Consider the following 21,497-nt stretch of genomic DNA (forward strand, 5'->3'; position numbering starts at 1 on the left):
GCCGGTGCTGATGGTCCGGGAGTCCGAGACATTCTTTCCCAGCCTCACATGCTGCTTCCTGTCCGTCAGGAAGTCAGTGATCCACCGGCAGATGGGATCAGGCACATTCATCTGGGAAAGCTTGCCTCGGAGATGGTCTGGAAGGATGGTGTTGAAGGCAGAGCTGAAGTCCACAAACAGGATCCTGGCGTAGGTTCCTGGGGAGTCCAGATGCTGCAGGATGAAGTGTAGGGCCATGTTGATGGCGTCGTCTACAGACCTGTTGGCTCTGTATGCAAACTGCAGGGGGTCCAGGAGGGGGGCCGTGAGGGTCCTGAGATGGGAGAGAACTAGGCGCTCAAAAGACTTCATGACCACAGATGTCAGAGCCACAGGTCTGTAGTCATTTAGTCCAGTGATCCTAGGTTTCTTGGGGACAGGGATTATGGTGGAGGACTTGAAGCAGGCAGGCACATGACATGCCTGCAGTGAGGAGTTGAAAATGCCAGAAAACACTGGGGCCAGCTCGTTTGCACAGTGTCTGAGGGTGGCAGGAGACACGCCGTCTGGGCCGGGAGCTTTCCGAGCATTCAGGTTCTTAAACTGCTTCCTCACATCTGCTTCATGAATATGAAGAGTTGTGGTGGGAGGAGGTGGTGTGAAATCCTCTTTTGTGTGGGGTGAGGAGGGGGGTGTTGTAGGTGAACGGTTTGAAGGTGGTGATGGCTCTATGTAGGGGGGAGAGGTGGGGGAATTAGTGTCCAAAGTGTCTCTATTGTTGGGGCCGTTGGAGTTGTGAAGGCTGCCTGATGGCTCGTCAAAACGGCAGTAGAAGTCGTTAAGGGTGTTGGCTAAGAGCAAGTCATCAGTGGAGTGGGGGTTTTTTTTGTCGTGGCTAACAAATGCTTATAGCCATAAAGCTTATAAACGGCCAACATTTAATATCCACCTTTCAAATATGAAGCAGGTGGATATTTCACACCAATGATGGGCATACAACCATGCCAGAGATTTAATGAGTTTGTACATGTTGAATTTTAACAAATACATTCATCGTTTTAATTTGCTAACATCTGTTAGCTTAAACCACAGGTGTCGAACTCCAGGCCTCGAGGGCTGATGTCCTGCAGGTTTTAGATATGTCCTTGATCCAACACAGCTGATTCAAATGGCTAAATTACCTCCTCAACATGTCTTGAAGTTCTCCAGAGGCCTGGTAATGAACTAATCATTTGATTCAGGTGTGCTCACCCAGTGTGACATCTAAAACCTGCAGGACACCGGCCCTCGAGGCCTGGAGTCCGACACCTCTTGCTTAAACTATGCATAAACAGAGCTGGATCTGTTAGAGCAGGGGTGGGGAACTCTAGGCCTCGAGGGCCGGTGTCCTGCAGGTTTTAGATGTCACACTGGGTCAACACACCTGAATCAAATGTTTATTTCATTACCAGGCCTCTGGAGAACTTCAAGACATGTTGAGGACGTAATTTAGTCATGTTGTTGTTGTTATTAAGGCTACACATACAGAGACCTTTAACATTATGAGCAGAGGCCTTTATTGGAAAGACAGATTGTGGTTTCGCTGGACTCTCTAAGCAACCAGGTGTTTACATTATTGCCTAGAAAATACATCATATCAGTAAGAGTGAAGAGTGTATTCTTACTGAAATATTATTACACACAGCACCAAAGTGCAGACGAACACATGAACACATATGTAAGGAATAGAAGGGCTTCCTAGATTTTATGTGTCTGTGCTCATATAAGGGAGGCAGGGTTCTATACAGAGGGAAATGTTGTGACGAGGTCGTGTCCCTCCGCTGGTCTCATTCTGGCACGAGCGTGGATCTCACAGTACAGCTGTCCCTCCACAAAGAAATAGCCCTTCTGTTTCAGGTTGACATCACAGTCAGAGCACACAAAGCAACCAGGGTGACGATATTTGTCCCGAGCTTTCACCACTGTCCCACTGAAGCATCAAAAACAAACTGATGTCAGGAGCACAGAATATACGGCACTTAAAAAGTGGTACAGCTTCACGATAAAGCATAGAACCCAGTTACTGCTGTGCTAACTGTTTATAGGTTAGAAACACTGGTAGATGTACTCTAAACAGGCTCCAAGTGTAAAGACAATAGATGGACACAAACCCAAATAACTGGAACACTTGTTTTCCTGCAGTGCAACCTCAATGCGACTTGTGTTTTTGCAACCAGAAAAGTCGCCCTCTGCTGCCCATCTAAAAACACACAGGTTTAACAGACTTCTCTTTCCCCCAGTCCCAGAAGCTTTTGATAATGTATTGAGTTTCAAAATGTAAGACATTTGTGTTTCTAGCTGACATTCAGTGGCCACTTTATTAGGTACACCTTGCTCGTACAGAATTGGATCCCTTTTTTCCTTCAGAACTGTCTGAATTCTCTTTGGTACAGATTCAACAAGGTTTTGGAAGCATTTCTCAGAGGTTTCGGTCCATCAGACAGGTGCTGCACATCTATATTAGCAATCTCTGATGATGGTGGAGGCCATATGAGTGCAGTGAACTTACTGACACATTCAAGAATTCAGTTTTTGATGGTTTGGCTGTGCGATTTAAATGACGCTGAGCCAGTACTGGTGGGCTGAAAGTGTGCCAAGAACACATCCCCCATACCAGGAGCCTGAACTGTTTGTACAAGGAAGGATGGATCCATTAATTGCATGTTTATAACAAATTCTGATCCTGCCATCCAAATGTTGAAGCAGAAATTGAGACTCGGGCCAGGCATCATTTCTCCAATCTCCTGTGGTCCAGTTTTGCTGAGCCCATGTAAACTGCAGCTTTAGTTTCCTGTTCTTAGCTAATAGAAGTGGTACCCGGTGTGGTCCTCTGCTGCTCCAATCCATCTGCTTCAAGGTTCGACGTGTTGCACGGTCACGTATGCTATTCTGCATAACTTGGTTGCACTGAGTTACTGTTGCCTTCGTATTAGCTTAAAGCAGTCTGGCCGTTCTTCTCTGACCTTTGACGTCAACGAGGAATTTTCACAGAGAGAACTGCCGCTCGCTCGATATTTTCTCTTTTTTAGACCATTCTCCGTAATCCCTAGAGGTGGTTGTGAGGGGAAAAATCCCAGTATGTCAGCAGTTTCTGAACTACTGAGACCAGCCTGTTTGGCACCAACAACCATGCCTCATTCAGAGTCACTTAACTTTCCTTTCGTCCCCATTCTGATGCTCAGTTTTCACTTCAGCACTGTGTTACTGCCACTCAGTGCATTATTAGGCTGATTAGATTTTTGCATTAACAATGAGGTGAACAGGTGTACCTAATGAGGTAGCAGGTGAGCGCATATAATTTATGCAGCCTCTGGGTGTACTGCGCTGAACTGTGCTGTTTCTGCATAGATGGTCTTAATGTAAATCGCAGATGAGTCGTTCTATTTTTACTCACACAATCCCATTCCCACACTTGTCACAGACAGGCAGTTTCTGCAGGTTTCCTGTGGGCGTAGTTGGTTTGGTTGTGGGCGCTTTTACTGTCCTGGTCACAATGGGGCGAGTGCCTGATCACATTAGAAAGAAACCACTCAACACAAAAACCCTGCGTGATCATAACACACACATGAAAAGAAAAACCACGAGACGGGGACAAAGCGGCATGAATGATCATTCATTTTGGGTTTCTGTTTTTTGTTTTTCAGCATATTATACGTATTCTGCTAACAAAGGAAACACGTGGAAAAGTGCTTTTGTATTAATAATACTCCAAAAATAAGGAGAATGACACACACTGTGGAGCTTTAATAGGGTGTGATATGAGACATTGTCACAGTATTGCATAAATGATCTACTTACTTTCAGTCCTTTTTGTCCAAGTAAATCACAGTGTAATTTATTGAAAATGTATTAATGCCACAGGTAAGTCATCAACATGTAATTTCAGCTATGACTTTAAGCCAAAGGGTTTTTAGATCAATCCCTGAGCCCTTCTTCCAACCAGGGTTGAAAAAGATATGAAACTTTCAAATTTGTTCTTTATTTTTCTTACAGGGGGAAAGCTGAAAAAAAAAGGTTTAAAACGGCAACTTTATGTGAAAAAACAGCATCTCGTGAACTGAAAAGTGTTTGATGACAAAACTACTGCCTGTCAGTGTCACTACAACCAGGTGAAGACTGAAAAAGTGGGAAGAATTATGAATGATTTATGAATTGATTTTTTGAGGAAGAGATGCATAATTTAGGAGAGAGCTCACCATCACTGTCAATAAATTCCTGGAGGGCTTTGAAGGAGCCAGACTGCCGAGGCTCCTGGGGATCCTCCTGGTCTTTCTGTAACATCCGGTAAACGTCAGAATCCTCAATGCTGGTTAGAGCTCTGGGACTGAGCAGTGCATCGAGACACACACAGAAAAACCCCATCAAATTCTACTAACTGCAATACAGGAGTTTTCTTATAATTCTGACAAAAAAAACCCAATGAAAGTTTCACCCATCACGCTTTAAAGTTGGTGTCTAGTGTGTGCAACAAATGTGCGTAACCAGGTGACGATCACGCAGCATGATGGGTCAGCCTTACAAGGAGAAAATGGATGCGAGACAAAAATAATCACACGGATTTGATTAACGTACAATTTGAGCTGTAATTTAACCATAATTATGGTTTAATAAACAATGATCCCTTCCAGTGTACTGATAATGTGCTGCAGTGCTCGTCTAAATCAGTGCAGAAGTAATGCATGAGTGAGTGGCTTTGGTCGGATGTGACCTATTCAGAAGTTGTGGTTGAGCCACAAAGAGATTCTTTCCTATATTCCCTAAGACACCGTACATCAAACAAGCTAATGGAATCCATATGACTGCATGGGAAGGCTGAAGGCTAACATGCTGTAGCACATCTGTGTGACTCACTGGACGGGTGATTCTGGAGGTGAGTTATGTAAAATGGGCAAAAACAATTGGTGCAATAGTAGCTCTGTAGGATCTACAGTGGTTATTATTCATTCCTGTTGTTGTATTGCTGGATCCTTATCACTCAAATAAAGAGAGTTGCCATAAGAGAGGCTCCAGAGGAAAGTAATTAGTTAATCAGTTATTTGGTTAAATATTCTTAGGTCAGCTCAGTTATTTTCAACCATAAACACACACACGCACAATCTTAAAAGCTTCCCACATACTTAATAGAAGAGTAAACAGCTATTTGCTGTGTATAATTACAACGATGCAATGATGTCCTTCGCAGAGGAAGAAGGCCTTTGTAAAGTGAGACTAAAAGCCACAAGGCAAAAACTACTCCAGAGAATCAGTATGTGTACTCATTTCATTTAAGCTCATGTAAGAATTTCCACTTATGTTTGCTGTGGCAAAGTAGACACACAGGGCAAGTGACGCAGAACAGCTTTACATTAGTTGGTTAAGTGGAGTATATAATGTGTACAAAAGTATTGTGAAAGTATTGTGCACCTGTTAGGCTTTGGTTTCAGGTGCTTTCAACCACAGGTGTATAAAATAAAGCACCAATAAAGAATCAGTTGTACTAAAGAGCTCGCTGAATTCAAGCATAGTAGTGTAATAAGATGCCAGCTATGCACTTGCAACAATTTAGTACATGGAATTTCTTCCAAAATTAAGTGTAAGTGATATCATTGCAAAGTGGGAGCATTTAGTAACCCTAACTGCAAAGTGGCAGACCCCAAAGTTACAGAGCAGGGTTGCCAAGTGCTGAGGTAGTGCATAAAAGTCACCAATGCTCTGCTCACTCAATAGCTGCAGACCTCCAAATCTCCTTGTACATTAACATCAAGCACTGAAACTGTGCGCTGGGAGCTTCATTGCATAAGTTTCCTGTTGATGTAATGTGTTGGTGGCACAGTGTGGCATGCTGTCGTGCTAACATTTTTCTGTGTGTGTGAACCATTAGGCTTTACACTTACGCACCTTTATATTTCTAAACATACCAACACAATGACTGATGGAAAAGTATTTCTAAGCAACAGGTTTTTAGCACTTAGTTTGTGTAATGTGGTGCTTTTAGACAAACTAATGATTATTTGCACTGATCACCTCTCAGGCTTGTGCTGGACCAAGCCTCGGATCTGGCCCTCCATAGCATCCTGGATGTTGCCACTGGAGTAGAGGCCTATAGGCGTGTTGTAGGATGTGCTGACTACCTGGCGCTTGTCATCAATGTTCGCTGCTGCCACAAATGGCTGAGCTCTTCTATTGTGAGCTGTGCCAATTGGTTTATATTCCTGGTAGGAGAAGAAGGAAGCAAGGACACTACTGAAGCAGTAACAAGATACAAAGATTTAAGGCATCATAGCTACTAAACATACAGTCTCACAGACCTGCTGCTCTGCTTCCAGGTTTATTTTAAATGGGTGAGCTCTCCCGTCCTCCATGGCACGTGGAGTCCACAGTCTTGATTCGTTTCTGGAATTTAAAGGCAGATCCTGGTCAGAAGTTCACCACGATGAACTGACTGTTAAATGCCTGTTTTTGAAGCTTGTGTGCACATGTGAGCCTAATCCTGGCACATAAAACATCTAAACTGACCTTAGATTTATGTCTTTCCTTAAGTACCACAGGCTACATATTTCTTCCACATTTTTTCCCACAGCTTTTTTTGTAGTAGCAGTGGATATTATTATTAAAATTAAGGGGTCAACACACAAAATAATTGCAGTAACAATCTGTATTACAGAATGTGGATACATTAGTCATGGATTTATACCTTTATAGTAAAGCGAACACCTGTGAAATAGCTAACACCAAAAAATCCAACTTCAAATTTAACTTGAATCAAAAGCTGAATGATCCAAAAAAAGGTTTGTGAGCATGTGTATACTCCCGCAACCTTTCAATGGTGAGACAGAGCTGATGAGTGGATTCCTTTATCTTGTTCTGAGCTTCACAATGCAGCATGTTTGTTGCTGGGACTCCCTCAATAGCCAGGATGACATCACCAGGGCACAGGTTGGCAGCAGATGCCTTACTGCCAGGAGTGATCTGGATGGGAGTCAACAAACAAGGCGAGCATCATAGACAAGTGGATAACAAAAAAAAAGGAAAAACAAATATCCATCCATTCTCTTCAGCTTGTCCTTATCAGGGTCGTGGGGTTGCTGTAGCCTATTCCAGCTGGCATAGGGTGAGAGGCAGGGTACTCCATGGACAGGTCGGCAATTTGCCACAGGGTTCACACAGTGACAGATCACCAATTAACCTAACCCCACTGACTGCATGTCTCTGGACTGTGGCGAGAAGTCAGAGTACACGGAGAGAACCCATTCAGTTCACTGAAGGTTAGCCCAAATCCTCACCCTTCCACCACCGTGCTTGACTGTTGGTACAAAGTGTTTGTGCTGCTATGCTGTGTTTGGTTTTTACTGAAAGTAGCACTTAGCCTTTGTAGAGATAAGAGGCTTTCTCCTAGTAACTCTTCCAAATAAGCCATACAGGACTTTTCTATACGTACTGCCATGAACTTCAATATTTGCTGTCCCAACTAAGGCCTGTAGAGTCTAGGATGTAGTTGTTGGTAATTTTAGTGTTTCTCTGAAGATGCATGGCCCAACCTTGGGGCAAGATTACTCCTGTGAGGATTAGCAGCTGCCTTAAATGTTTTTGACTTGTAAATAACGTTTCCCTGTAGAATGATGGACTTTAGAAATTGCCTTATAACCCTCTCCGGATTGATTGGCACCTGAATGCTCCAGGCAAGCAAACTCCCAAAATTTGCTGATGATCAGTTAATCTGGTGAATTTGATCAGTAGCTCATGGCTGCTACTTATCCTCTTAAGCAATACAGGTGTACTTCACAGACACAGTTCATCTGAGGGTGTATTTATCCAATTGTAAGTCCAGATAAATTTTAAACTGGGTGTGCTTTCATTTTACTGTGGCGGTCAGTAATAATGCAAACAGCTCCATGTAGGACAAAGGATACTTTAACAAGCATATTCTATGGCCTGTTTCAGTTCCTAGACAGTGTTCCCTGGGAACACTGAATGGGGGATCTTTAAGAAACACAACAAGTTTTTCACCAAGCAACTATTTCTGAAAATTATGGGAGTTACACACTTTACTAAGACACACCATTCATTAGCTAATTCCTAATTAGTCTGTCCAACGTCCAACTTTTAATTTCAGCAGCAGCTGTCTTCATTTGCTTTTTGTCCTACGATTTAACTAAATTTTCATATCAGTTTATTCCTCTCAGTTTCAGTGACAAACAAAAACATGCCCTCGACGAATTCAGGGATGTACGGCTGTAGCTGGTGGGGTCATGGGAAAAGTTTGGGACCAGAAGACCAAGTTATGCAGCGGAAAAGGTTGAAGCAGCCTGAATTAGTATCATTATCAATAGAAGGAGTGGAAAATGAGCACGATATTTACGTCTGTATTAAAACTATTTCCTGTTTGTTGTATCATAGTTTGCTAACAATCATAACAAAGTGTTCTTTTCTCAAAAACAGAAAACTTGGCATGTTTGAGCATTTAAATCCAGCTTCAATAGAGTCCAAATGCAGTTCTTTTCAACAACACCTTACACGAACGAGCAAATACATAATATGCTTAAACTTATACATGCTTACACACAAAGACTTGAGTAAAAAAATAAAACAAAACCCCAACATATTCCGGTGATCTCATTTCTACGTTATGGTCAAGATTCTTACATGGATTGAAGCTTTAGCTTTATTAAACAGAAACTCTGCCCTTGACTTGGATTCCCTCTGTACATTGCCTTTATACAGTCCAGTACGTCCAGATGTTGCAGTGCTGTGAAAAGTCTGTTCTCCATCACTGGCACGTCATCTTTTAATACAGTACTCAGGGGCTGGGCCCCTTGTTTCTGTTCCCCTGCTTGGATCAAAGCTTTATAACCTCCCCCCCCACACACACACACACAAATTCAAAACACAATTCAGACCATTGATGAGCTAAATCTATAAATTCAGCAGCTCGTGCACTCTCCACAGTAGCTGCTAACAGAGAGACGTTGCTCTGGTTGGTATGCATGTGTGTAAACTCTCCTGTCATGGAGCCAAAGTAAACACCGAGTGACAGCGTCCAGATGGTAATATGTATTCTGATGGTCAGGAAGTGACTGGAAAAAAGAGCAAGAACTGCCAGAAAGCCACCAGGGTCACAGCTCACCTCTCCCGAGGCAACATCAAACAGTACCCAAAATGTCCACTTGCGCCACACAGGGCACGACCTGTGCTCAGTCATATTGCATTACTGGACATTGCAGACTGAGCTACACTGAGATGTTACGGTGAAACTTAAATTAGGTCATCTGCCTATAAATAACAGCGGATAAAAGTGGTGAGGGGATGTCTCATGCTTCCAAAAGAGGGAGCGGTAATTTACAGTGGAGCATTTGTTTGAGAGCGCTGTCAGACTTTGTCTCGCTGCTCTCATGTCTGGATCGAGTAGGTACACAGCCATGCTTTTATTTTTTTCTTTAATTACATTCTTTTGCTTCCTCGGAGTTCAGCTGTCATGTCAAACGTTTGTCTTTGTTTAAATTACAACCACCTGCCTGCCTTTTCTTTCTGCTTTTCTCCCGTCCTGCCTCTCTCTTCTCTTTTTACCTCCCTTGCTTGCTCTAAAACTATTTTCTTAAGAGTCCGGGATAAAATAGGGGATGCAAGTAGCAAGACTGGGAATGTGACAGGTTGAAGCTCGTTGTGAAGGAGTACCTCAGCCTTCTTGTCAGCTGCAATCTTCTTTTTTTTTTTTCTGCCTGTTTGGACCGCTGGACTCTGATAAGCATATACAGTTGTAGTCTTAAAAATTAAGCCAAAGTAATGACATCATGGGAGTAGTTCTCTCACAGAGATCCTGCAGAGACACGTAATGCATGTTAGGCAATTGAATCCATGTGCTTTACACCCCTCATGGAGACATCACACAGAGATGCAGATCTTCATGGGTAAATCTAGAGCGGCGCCCACTTTACAGCCCCTGTGTGCTGAAGAAAAAGATGATTATCACTTGTGTTTACTTTCACCAGCTGGGAACACCAACGGCTCATGAAGGGGAGGATGTTCCTAACCAAAAATGGCATTGAACGGAGCGAGTCGAATCACTTGTGCTCTCAAATAAATCTTGTGGGTTCACTGAAGTAGCAGCTTTTTAATCTGCCCTGTAGCCATTTTTTTTAATCATAGTTTGTTTTGGGGTTTGGTTTTTTTAACAGTTGTCTCTGTTACAAATGCATTTGAGGATACAGCTTCTCATATTACTGATCTCATATCGTTTCCGCTTCCCCTCTCTCTTCAATCTCAGCCTTCTTTCATCACTGTGCTCATACAGGCCTCTGAGTGTCCACTAACACAACAGGTGTGAGTTTACTGGAAAGAGCTGGTGGGTTGTGAGCTAAAATTGCTTTTGGTCAGTATTTCCTGAGGTCCCTCTCTAAATATAGATTCACATAACCCCATCATACATAACAGGATTACTGATCTCCATCTCTGGCTGACTCTGGGGATTCAGCCCACAGGCAAGTTGTAACACAGATGGAGAAAGCAGTGCTCATCGTCAAAATCCTAACTTTTGTATTTTGCAGTGATCAAAACAGTTATTTGGAGCAGTAGCCAATATAAATGTCTGTTAACTGTGTGCATCCTTTGAAATTCTTATGTGTTTATTAGGTTTGTGGAGTCTGAATTATTAAAAAGCTAAAAAAAAAAGTTTTGATTTTGACCAATATGGAACAAAAACGCTAAAACTTCCAACTACAAGGGACGATGTAATCTCATTTAGAAATAATCCTCATCAAAGTAACAGAGACTGGTTTTCTTACTCACAGGCTATGCTCAAAAAATATTGGATCACCTACACGTTACACCCCATGAACGTCTGCAGTTGTGCAGTTCGCAGAGCATCTCCTAAGCACCACGTTCATCCCCGCTCAGCAACTTACGTGGCTGGCATTGCTGTGTTTCCTAAATGCTTCCACTTTGGAATAATGCTTAAAGTTGAAGACTTTAAAGTAGTCACCGTATTATGATCAAATTCATTGAGCTGAGCATGGCTGGATACTTTATTTTATATGCCTGTGAGAATGGAACTGAAAACATCTGAAGTTACACTAAAAGCTGACAGGAAGTCACCATTTTACAGAGACTACAACAAAAATGACAGATTTTTCACCCATAAGGAATAAGTTCACATCCCGTTTAGGACATCTGTTGAGACTTTGCTTTTGACGGTATGATTAGGTTAGATTTTGGCAGCAAAAGTTAGCTAGCTCTAAAAAAACAAAATAGTTAATATAATCCTTTTTAAAATATAAATTACATACTGGAAAGCAATTTCTACCATCTACATCTAATGGCTTCTGTTTTAGATGTTGGAGGGTTTTATTGAAGTTTATTGAACTACTTGGTACTGTTAAAAATTTTGCTAGTGTGTGAAAGAGTGGCAGCGAGGTTTCCTGCCCAAGCATTAGTAAGCTAGGTGCTACACCACTTTTCTGAAGTTGTAGATATGATTCCATAAATGAATGAAAAAACATTTTATGATAGCTTTGACTGGCGCTTCAGAATAACAGTCTAAGTTTGCTGGTGGCAAAAACAAGCTTTTACATTCACACAGATCTTTGCTAAGTGGGATTAGCGTGCTTGACGGTCGTTGGTTTCTTGCTCTATTTTAGAAAGTACAAACATTTTGGTCAAAAATTATTTAGGTCAAAAAACATTTAGGTCCCCCAAATTAGAAGATATAAATAGGTTTGAAAATTACCTGAATTTTCCTTTAAAAATGAGACAATAGGAGCCACTGGTTAGCATAGCCTAGCTTAGCGTTCTGAAGCGAAACAGATAGTTGGACTCTCTAAGTTTACCTGCACTCCCAAAACTTACTTATTAGAATGCTATTTGCACTCTCACACACGCAAACCACAAAAACAATAATATAAAATTTATACAATTAGACTAGAACCTGGTGACTTAAGGACAGCAACATAAAGAGTCAGTGAGGTTTGAGATATAAAAGACTATCTGTTATCATATTTGTACTAAACTAACAACAACACCCAGTCATTTATCTACAGTATTTATCTTCTTATCCAGCTTTGGCCTACAAAATACATGAACATATTTAACATATTTTCAGAAACAGAGAATGTGAACTGTACCATTTAATTTGTGCTAAATTTACAACATCATTATTGGTATCTGTGAGGATTCCCTTGTTAGTACTTCGTGTCAACAGGAAATACCTAATTTCTTCCAGGAAATTATCGTTTTCATCACCGATGACCCCATACAGATAAGAGTTTCTCCATTTTCTTATCTTCCAAGTCCACCTACAGTCAGTCATTCACATGTCCAAATGACTTAATCTAGTTGGAATTTTTTTTTTGTATTTGCGAGTTATTTTTGTTTCTTCTCTCATCTTTTATCTCTCTCTGTGCTGTTGAGGATGACGAGCTGCCTGATGCTGTAAGCTGATCCAAAGTTGGTGTACTTTCTTCTCAACAGCTGCACTGTTCTAACAGACATTTCATAATGCTGCGCTCATCACTCCAGCGTCGGCACTGTCTGTTCGTCCTGTAACGTGAGGAGGTTCACACAGGTTTGTCCAAACATTTGTTTAGATCATCGGCTTTAAGTTGGTGATTATTCACACAGGCAGCGGGATTAGTGTATGATTTTGGAAATATTTTCCATGCTTCAAAATTTACTCAATGAGACATCCGTGTTTGTGTGTGTATTCGTGTGCGTGTGTGCACATATGTTGGATAACAATGCAAGCTGCTATTTGTATCTAAGCCTCTTGCATTTACTGCGGCACAGGTGCAAGCTTCATACCACACCAGAATGTTTCTAGAATGAATCGTCTGGAAGCACAATGTTTACCCTCAAGCTATTTGAAAAATGCACTGGGAAAAGAAAAAAATGATTTAAAGAACTACTTAAAAAACTGGCAAACTGATATCACTTTGCTTCTGTTCTTATAATGCAGACATTATGCCACTCACTCACTCACTCACCCTGGAGATGGTCAGGGGCTGGTTGAAGTCCTTTCCTCCTGTCAGACGAAAGCCCCAGGGGGCCGGCCCATCCAGCACCACGTTAAGTGGCATGACCCTTTAAAGTCTCCCTGCTGTTTTGACAGCAGCACAGACAGTAAACTGCACACTGTGGGGATCACAGTTAAAGAGCAGTGGAATATCAAAGTGATGGAGATTTTGAACCAAGTGAGGGGGTCAGGGGGAGGAGGATGGACAGCTCCCGCCCCGTGAGTGAGGTAATTGGTCAGATTTTGGGAACTGACTCTCAAGTCTGTACTAATTCTGTTTGAGCGTGTCTCGTTGCTTCTTTTACAGTACTCAGTAACTGCTTACCTAAATGAACTCGTGTCCACACACAGACTGAAGATGTAAACCAGCTTCTGTCAGAAGCCAGCCCCCACTAATGCTTCTCATCCCTGGGCAGCTCGAGGTCTGGCTGGCCTCCTCTTGCTCTGGTTGATGGGTCTTGCTGCTCCTGCCCTTATTTGGTCTGAAGGCAAAGCTTCTCTCTGAGGCCTTGGAGGTCTCACAGGCACATTCCAGTCACTATTGATTTGGAAGGGACCCAGGACTCTCACTCCTAGCCGAGCTTGATAACAATCCAGCTCTGACTTGAAGTTTTTTTTATTTTTTATTGTGTTTACAGCAGAAACCGGGCTTTGTCTACTCTATTAAACTGAGCCATTTTTCATGTCTTTAAAGACTTCTTCTAGGCCAAAATCTGAATTCGCTCTTTGTGATCTCAGGAATTTATTTTTCAGCCAATACAGAATTTTCTTTGCTCCCCTTTCATATCTGTGTAGTACTATTAATAAGTTAAAATAAAAAATAAATAAAAACATCAAATGGTCCATTCCTGTGAGTAAGGCATACTAATCTGTGTCAACAGTGATAGCCATTTAGCCTGAGCAGGGAGCGGCTTCATCATGTAAATGTGCCATTATGAATCCACACCACAAACTCCGCCTTCGGCCTTGAAAACCCTTTCCCACTTGCAGTATTTCAGCGTGGATCAGATTCATGGTTTGTTTCTGTGGTTGCCATGACATGGAATCACTTGTGTTTCCACATTTCTTTCTCTCTGGACAGAATTAACAGGCCGTAACAGTAAGAGTACAGATCTAGGCATCCATTCTCTGTAACACCAAAACCATATTTAGCACACGTGTAGCGTTCAAGTACATAAGCATATAGGCATTATATGAACTTTATGTTTACCTTGCTTTACCTGAGGAATGGAACAGTTATATATGTCATGCAAGTTTAATGCAACATAGATCAGGACTGCTCTACTGGTTCAATGTGTGATGAAGCTTCAAAATCCACCAATAGCAACACAGTAACTCTGTAACTTCTGTCGGTGCTGTGCTTTTTTGGAAATCGAATTTCCCAGAGGAACCCACCTGAGGGATTAATAAAGTTCTATCTAATCTAATCTAATCTAATCTAGCGCTGTTGAACGTGACTGAAACCAGGACTCTGCTTGTTTGCAGACCCACTGAAAGAGCTCTCCTTATTTATCCTTTATTTATTCTTGTTTTCAAGTCTGCCTAGAGGAGCCGTGCATATGGTGGATTGTAGCCAGAGTGTCGTGACAAACTGCAGGGCACACGTTCCCCTCCTGATGGTGAAATTTACATCGCTTGGACTGAAGCGGACCTTCCACACTCACAGACACCAACTGCTGTTTCTTTGCTTCTTCGCAAAGAATTTGTGACCTTTTGCAAAAGTTTTGTTTGTAAGAAGAAAGAAATGTCCTTGTAGCTGAGAGCCAAAATACTGAGATGGTTTACTTGAACATGCAGCTGCCTTCTTATTGGCACACGACCGCCTTTTACTGCAGATTGGTTTCCTCTACTGGCTCCAAAAGAGAGTCAATCTCTGTCAACTCCTGTATTAAAAGATTGCCTCTGGGGTTGGGGATTCAGTTCAGTGATTTTACGTCACCTGAAGCAGAGATGGGCAGTAACGCGTTACTGTAATCCGATTACTTTTTCCAAGAAACGAGTAAAGTAAGGGATTACTATTGCAAAAACGGTAATTAGATTACCGTTACTTTCCCGTAGGAACGCTGCGTTACTGCGTTACTAAAACAGTGATTTTTTGCGAGAATGTCTCATGACAGTGACATAAGCGAGTGCGCCTTTAGTGACAACAGCTGTGTGCAGATCAACAATGGATCACATATCGATTGCAGGAGAGAGTATGAGCGTGTAGCGTTTAAAGCGTGGAAGTACTGACCTTACTTTGAGTTTGATTCCATAAAAAGTGACAAAAACATTAGCGTCCGTTGTGCGTGGGAAGAAAACTTCTTTTTACAGCGAAAAAACCCCAAAACTTCCAAGCAAGCACCAAGTAGCTACGACGTAATGGGAAACACAGAGAAACTCGCGGATTCTTCCACTGACCGCGGCACACCTGCACCAGGGTAAACCTCCGCCTGCCCTACTCCTGCTTTACAGGTGAAAATAGAGCAACAGGACCGCTGAGTCTTTGACTTTATTTATTTTCTGCTGTGTTTTACTTGCATCTATTTGAAAGACTGAGTGTAAACACAAAATTTTTTTTATTTTATGTGCTGGAATGTGCAGAAAATAGGTTTAAATGTTAAACTAATTTATTCAAGTCAGAGAATGTTGCATATAATTAAATTTTTGCTTGATGCATAAAGTTAAAAGATTAAAACTGATAAAACAAGTTTTAAAAAGAGACTTTTCCATTTGATTACATTTTGTATGATGGATTATGTAGAAAAAGTAGAATTGGGCTGAAAGATCTATCGCTTTATCACCTATTCAGGTTGTAAATCGTGTTTTTAAAAAGTAACTAAGTAATTAATTACTTTTGAAAATAAGTAATCAGTAAAGTAACGGGATTACTTTTTTGAGGAAGTAATAAGTAATTAGTTACTGATTACTTTTTTCAAGTAACTTGACCAACACTGACCTGAAGTCAACTGGACTGAAATGGATGTTTGAATTCTTTTTGTGGCACTGACACCACAAACACTTGCCTGGTTGCAGGGAATGGAATTACGTGCCCTGCTTTGAGTTCCAGTCTACAAAATTTGTGTTTTTAGTCAGCTAGCACTAATTAGTAGGTACTCGTGTCCATCTAAATTATATGTCCTACCTTAGCTAGGGCAGGCAACAATAAAATAATTCAAGTCTGAGAGGGAGCGACCCGCCTCCAGCTACTCTGGGCTCTGTTTTCTGGTTTAAAAAACAAAAGAAAAAGCATCCGACACAAGATTTCTCCAACCACAGGGCTTTTCACCGGTTATACATTGGTAGTTTCCAGTAGTCGTGTATACGTTGTAGCAGTTTACTGTCACCAGGGGGCGGTGTCCATGACAATCGGTCTGTTGGTCCTTTAGCTTAGCGTCTACTGAGAATAGGGCTGAAGTAATAATAGACAAAGACCTTCTTAGTAGTGAAGTGAAACCAAGTGTTAAAAACGGTTTAAACGGTTGTTCTCTGCAGGTGCTTCCTTTGCTTTTCGTGCTGCTCTTTTGATGTTTTACGTTTTAATGAAGGGGGAAAAACCCTTCATGCTGAATTCTGACGTTACTCGCTTTCGTATTCCAGCCCACATTTCTATCAATCAGCTTTCAACCTATGCTTAATGTGAGCACCTAAGAACATCTGTGTAGGTTGTATACCCAGAACTTTTCACTCTGTTCAGTCCAATACCGATGCAAACCGCTTTGCAGTTTTTAAATTCTGCTTGACGTCAAAAGTGAACATTAATTCACGCGTGTGTCCTGTGACCTTCTGGTAGGAGAGGATTTATGCCAGGGATTTCTAGATTTCTGCCTATGGCACCTGAGATTTTCATTTCAGGTGGATGACATAATCTTTTTCTGTTGAGCTGAAAGAAAAAAAATTGTTGGAATATTTGATCTACCAGCTGGATTTTATTAGCAATACAGCCCCTTAAAATCATCCAACAAGTCCTACAAGAAATACTCAGGTCCAAGAGTGTGCATTGAGTTCAATAATAACATGAATAACATAAGATTTACACCTTCATACACGTATAAACATATCAGCAATCAAATTCATCTCCTTGCTTCGAATTTGTTCTTACGCTCGTATCAAAGGCAGGCAGAGGGCCTAACGTTTAAACACTGAACACTTTGTATGTTCTCTGCACACTTTCATACACTTTCTAAACTACATATGCATAAATTATTCTTTTTGTTTTTGCATCACAGGTTTACATATACATGGCTATTAAATTAGTGAGCTGGATTTAAGGCAGCGATCACCAACTCTACTCGGTCTACCTACAGTAAATTCACTTTAAATACCCCACCAACGTAAAAACGACGAACTGGAGCAAAGAAAATCCTACGAGCCCGGCTACACGAGACGTTCTCAGAAGAATGCGGGTTAGCACCACTGATGATGCGAAATGGAAAGAAAGAGGAAACCAAACGTGATGGTGGATGAGAAAAAGCCGACTTTATAAAGCAAGTGGATGTTGGCCATTTTACAGCTCACATACAAAAACAAAAAAAGGCTTACAAAAACACGACACGCTCACACTCGCACACAGTGAACTCACGCCGGCTGAAATGGTGAATGACAGAGAGTGACGTGAAGGACAGTGAATGATAAAATATTTTAAGGTGCTTTTACATCGTTTTGTTGTCAGTGTCCATTCTTTGTGAAGAAAACAAAACAGAGATCAGTTACTGAGAACGACACGCTAAGATGGAAATTGCCAATCATTTCACAACAGTACAAACATGAGTAATGACACACTACCCACTCACTCTGACAACAGCTATAAAAGATCCAACAGCAGTTCTGTGATTTCCAAAGGTTTTCAAAATTCCCGTCCTGTATCTGACTTAAATAAATTCATCATAAAACAACAGTAAGTTCTTTTTAGCCCATTAACCATTGTGTTTTTGTTTTTCTGTAATCACTCAGAACCTGGACTTTGAATAATGATGACCATAAAATAACAATCATTCAAATGTAAGTTAGGTACTGTTAAAATATGCTTAAAAAAATCCCAAAAAAAACAATGTGGTGCTCCGTTCTTTCTAAAAATCATCGTATAACACAGTGAGACCAGCCTTCGTCTTCTAATAAATATAATACCTAAAAAAAGGTCAGTAACCTTTCTGCATACACTTTCAACACACTCCTCTCCCCCGAAGCCAGGCGCAGTCAAAATGACCTCTGCTGTGTAAAATCTGAAGTGAGGTTAAAAAAAGAAACCAAAGAGATTGTTTGTGATCAAGTTCAGTAAAAGTGCTTCAATTCTAACGTGAAAATAACTGAACAGCAACAACGTGTTTATAATCTGGAGCTAAGTCTGTGATAGTGTTTTTCTTCACGTCTGCAGTATTTAAACTTATTGTTCATTTTATTAAATAATATCCCCCAAAGTAAAACAAAAAAACATTTGCTGAACCATCCTTTTACCTGGCATGATGATGCAACACGTTGGCTCCTAATTTGCCAAAACACATCTGGCCTCTGACACAATACTGCTTTCCTTTAACACTCTCTGCACTAAATCTTTGTGGAGACATCTGTAAATAAACACTGAAGTTAACTATAAGTGATTTAAATTTTGAGTTACTGGAGAAAAAAAAAGGTATTCTTGGTGATCTTAATGTCCTTAAACAACTGAAAAAGAAAGGAAAGCATCACTGCAGATATACTTCCGTTATTGTCAAAAGTCAAAGGTCACTGGGTGCAGCACAAATCTTCGGTTCTCCATAATAGAAAAATAAGGGTAAAAAGATAAGTTTAAAAAATGCGTTATTACTTTATAGAAGTCTTCCATTAAAGATGGCTAGTTAGAGCTAAGTATTTTGTCTGTGTGAAGCTGACAAGCCACACACATACACGCAAACACAAACGTGTGCTGCAGGTCTTTGTTGATGTCCTGCGGGTGCTGTGCTGAGGAGGGCGATGAACGGGTCATAGAAAGGGGCGGGGTCAGCGGGAGTTTGGAATCATTATAGCTGCTTCACGTAGTTTCCTGGGAAGGTTCCAAACAACTTGCTCCTTCGAGAGGTCCCTTCACAAACACAGAACAATGAAAGGAAACTGTCAGGGCTGAAACACGACTATGGCACAAATGTCAGCTGTAGTCTAGAAATCTGCCAACTGTGGAGATTCAGAACTACACCAACATTTAAGCAAGTTTCATTTTTGAAAAACAAAGAAATGACACTTAATCTGTGCTCAGCTGTGAGGGATATGGTTGTTTTGTCTTCTCCCCCAGTCAGTGCTGAAGCCACACTGACATCTAGTGGTGTGTCTAGTTTTTCTACATTTTTATGCTTTAGTTTTCCTCTATTTTTTAGAAGGTTTTAGGTCGTGTTTGTCTTTACACCCTGACTTTAGACATTAAATTAAGGAGGGGGTCCAAAGTTGGTGTTCTCAAATCACATTAATTTCATGGTCCATTCGGTCCATTGTAACTGACTAAACCTTTAACTCATACATTAGTAATGGTTAAAAAGCTAGAAACCAGCACAAACACAACAGGAAAAAATAACAAACAAAAGCACAAAATGCACTGTATAAAGTGTAAAAGTTCCTTGAGGTAAATTCTGTGATTTTTGTGAGTATCTATAAAATTATATCGATTTTTTTGATATATACAGTGGTGGACAGAGTTATCAAATTCCTAATTTAACTGAAAGTAGTTCAGCACTTTATTGGAGTCATTATCAAGTTAAACATTGACTGTATTTATTTTCTGCATTCTTCCTGCTTATTCAGTCAGTGCGCTCATTTCTGCTTCATTTATTATGACAATTATCGACGTCTTGCTGGTACTTCCTTAATTCTTTGTGCCACAGATTGAACAAAGTGCTGTGGAAACATTCCTCAGAGATTCCAATCCACATTGGCACAATGACATCAACAACCTGCATGCTGTAGCAGAAATCATTTTTTCAATCTTCTGATGTCCAATTTTTCTGAGCCCATGTAAATGGTAGCATTGGTTTCCTGTTTTTAGTTCACAGGAGTGGGTCCCTGTATGGTCTTCTGCTGCTCTTTGTATTCAGAGATGCTCTTCTGCATAACTTGATTATAATGAGTGGTTATTTTAGTTACTGCTGACCTCCTATTAGTTGGAAACAGTCTGGCCATTTTCTATTTTTCAGGCTGTTCTGCAGAGATGGTTATTTGGGAAAATCCTGTACATTTTCATCAGGTCCTCCTGATCATTACTACATGCCTAAATTCATTGAGATGCTGCCATGTGACTGGATGATTGGATTTTATACATTTATAGAAGAGGCAGGCAAGTGTAACAATATAATTCTACTGCTTTATACACTTATATAGTGATAAACTCACTTTTAGTTCATCATGTGTTTGGCTCAATGCATTTTGTATTTCTATCTCTATTACTTTTGTTGGCTGATGCCTGTTCATCTTACCAACAAACCAGCCATCATCGCACTTCTCCATCACATCAACGACGTCTCCCTCCCGCAGCTCCAGCTCATCCTCATTGCGAGGCATGTAGTTGTACAGCGCCTGGTACCTGGGTTGGAAAAGATTTGATTTTTATTCTTTGGCAAGTATTTCTTCACTATTAAGCAGAGATGGGCAGTAACACGTAATCTGATTACTTTTTTCAAGTAACGAGTAAAGTAAGGGATTACTATTGCAAAAACGGTAATTAGATTACAGTTACTTTCCCGTAGGAACGCTGCGTTACTAAAACCGTGATTTTTTGCGAGAATGTCTCACGACAGTGACGTAAGCGAGTGCGCCGTTAGTGACAACAGCTGTGTGCAGATCAACAATGGATCGTATATCGATTGTGGGAGAGAGTATGAGCGTGCAGCGTTTAAAGCGTGGAAGTACTGACCTTACTTTGAGTTTGATTCCATAAAAAGTGACAAAAACATTAGCATCCATCGTGCGTGGGAAGAAAAATTCTTTTTACAGCGAAAAAAACCCCAAAACTTCCAAGCAAGCACCGAGTAGCTACGACGTAATGGGAAACTCACAGAGAAACTCGCGGATTCTTCAACTGACCGCGGCACACCTGCACCAGGGTAAACCTCCGCCTACCCCACTCCTGCTTTACAGGTGAAAATAGAGCAACAGGACCGCCGAGTCTTTGACTTTATTTATTTCCTGCTGTGTTTTACTTGCATCTATTTGAAAGAGTGAGTGTAAACACAAATTATTTTTTATTTTATGTGCTGGAATGTGTCAAAAATAGGTTTAAATGTTAAACTAATTCAAGTCAGAGAATGTTGCATATAATTAAATTTTTGCTTGATGCATAAAGTTAAAAGATTAAAACTGATAAAACAAGTTTAAAAAAGAGACTTTTCCATTTGATTACATTTTGTATGATGGATTATGTAGAAAAAGTAGAATTGGGCTGAAAGATCTATCGCTTTATCACCTATTCAGGTTGTAAATCGGGTTTTTAAAAAGTAACTAAGTAACTAAGTAATTAATTACTTTTGAAAATAAGTAATCAGTAAAGTAACGGGATTACTTT

At 40.8% G+C, this 21,497-nt stretch overlaps 2 protein-coding genes across 7 annotated transcripts in view; both read right to left on the reverse strand.

Annotated features, from left to right (window-relative positions):
• Positions 1-1,499: 1,499 nt before the first annotated feature.
• LOC146707531 (PDZ and LIM domain protein 3-like) lies at positions 1,500-13,155 on the reverse strand. 3 transcript variants are annotated; one of them, XM_085458912.1, is made up of 7 exons: positions 12,969-13,155; positions 6,815-6,966; positions 6,306-6,390; positions 6,022-6,209; positions 4,215-4,342; positions 3,413-3,524; positions 1,500-1,948 (listed from the first exon to the last, which is right to left on the reverse strand). In XM_085458912.1, the coding sequence occupies exons 1-7, from the start codon at positions 13,059-13,061 to the stop codon at positions 1,759-1,761; spliced, it is 948 nt and encodes a 315-aa protein (XP_085315038.1). In that variant the 5' UTR covers positions 13,062-13,155; the 3' UTR covers positions 1,500-1,758. The 3 variants fall into 3 exon arrangements, with proteins under 3 accessions (XP_085315038.1, XP_085315040.1, XP_085315039.1); XM_085458914.1 differs by lacking the exon at positions 12,969-13,155 and adding an exon at positions 12,195-12,705; XM_085458913.1 differs by lacking the exon at positions 12,969-13,155 and adding an exon at positions 11,717-11,990.
• A 4,280-nt stretch (positions 13,156-17,435) lies between these two features.
• Positions 17,436-21,497, reverse strand: part of sorbs2a (sorbin and SH3 domain containing 2a) — a 52,602-nt gene continuing 48,540 nt past the window's right edge. For all 4 annotated transcript variants that reach the window (XM_085458911.1, XM_085458910.1, XM_085458908.1 and 1 more), the window contains 2 exons: positions 20,413-20,519; positions 17,436-19,034 (listed from right to left, as the gene is read on the reverse strand). In XM_085458911.1, coding sequence (XP_085315037.1) covers positions 18,973-19,034; positions 20,413-20,519 — 169 coding nt within the window. In that variant the 3' untranslated portion in view covers positions 17,436-18,972. The remainder of the gene's footprint in view (positions 19,035-20,412; positions 20,520-21,497) is intronic.

Source organism: Copadichromis virginalis, linkage group LG6, assembly GCF_057382275.1.
Source record: "Copadichromis virginalis isolate Kocher_CV1m ecotype Utaka linkage group LG6, C_Virginalis_male_GT1.1, whole genome shotgun sequence".
Classification (NCBI taxonomy): domain Eukaryota; kingdom Metazoa; phylum Chordata; class Actinopteri; order Cichliformes; family Cichlidae; genus Copadichromis; species Copadichromis virginalis.

Excerpts from the sequence above, each read along its gene's own strand:
- LOC146707531 (XM_085458912.1), bottom strand. The coding sequence starts at position 13,061 with ATGCCACTTAACGTGGTGCTGGATGGGCCGGCCCCCTGGGGCTTTCGT. Across the intron at positions 6,210-6,305 it reads ACCTGGAAGCAGAGCAGCAG|GAATATAAACCAATTGGCAC; the intron begins GTCTGTGAGACT and ends TTCTCCTACCAG. Across the intron at positions 1,949-3,412 it reads AAGTGTGGGAATGGGATTGT|TGGGACAGTGGTGAAAGCTC; the intron begins GTGAGTAAAAAT and ends TTGATGCTTCAG.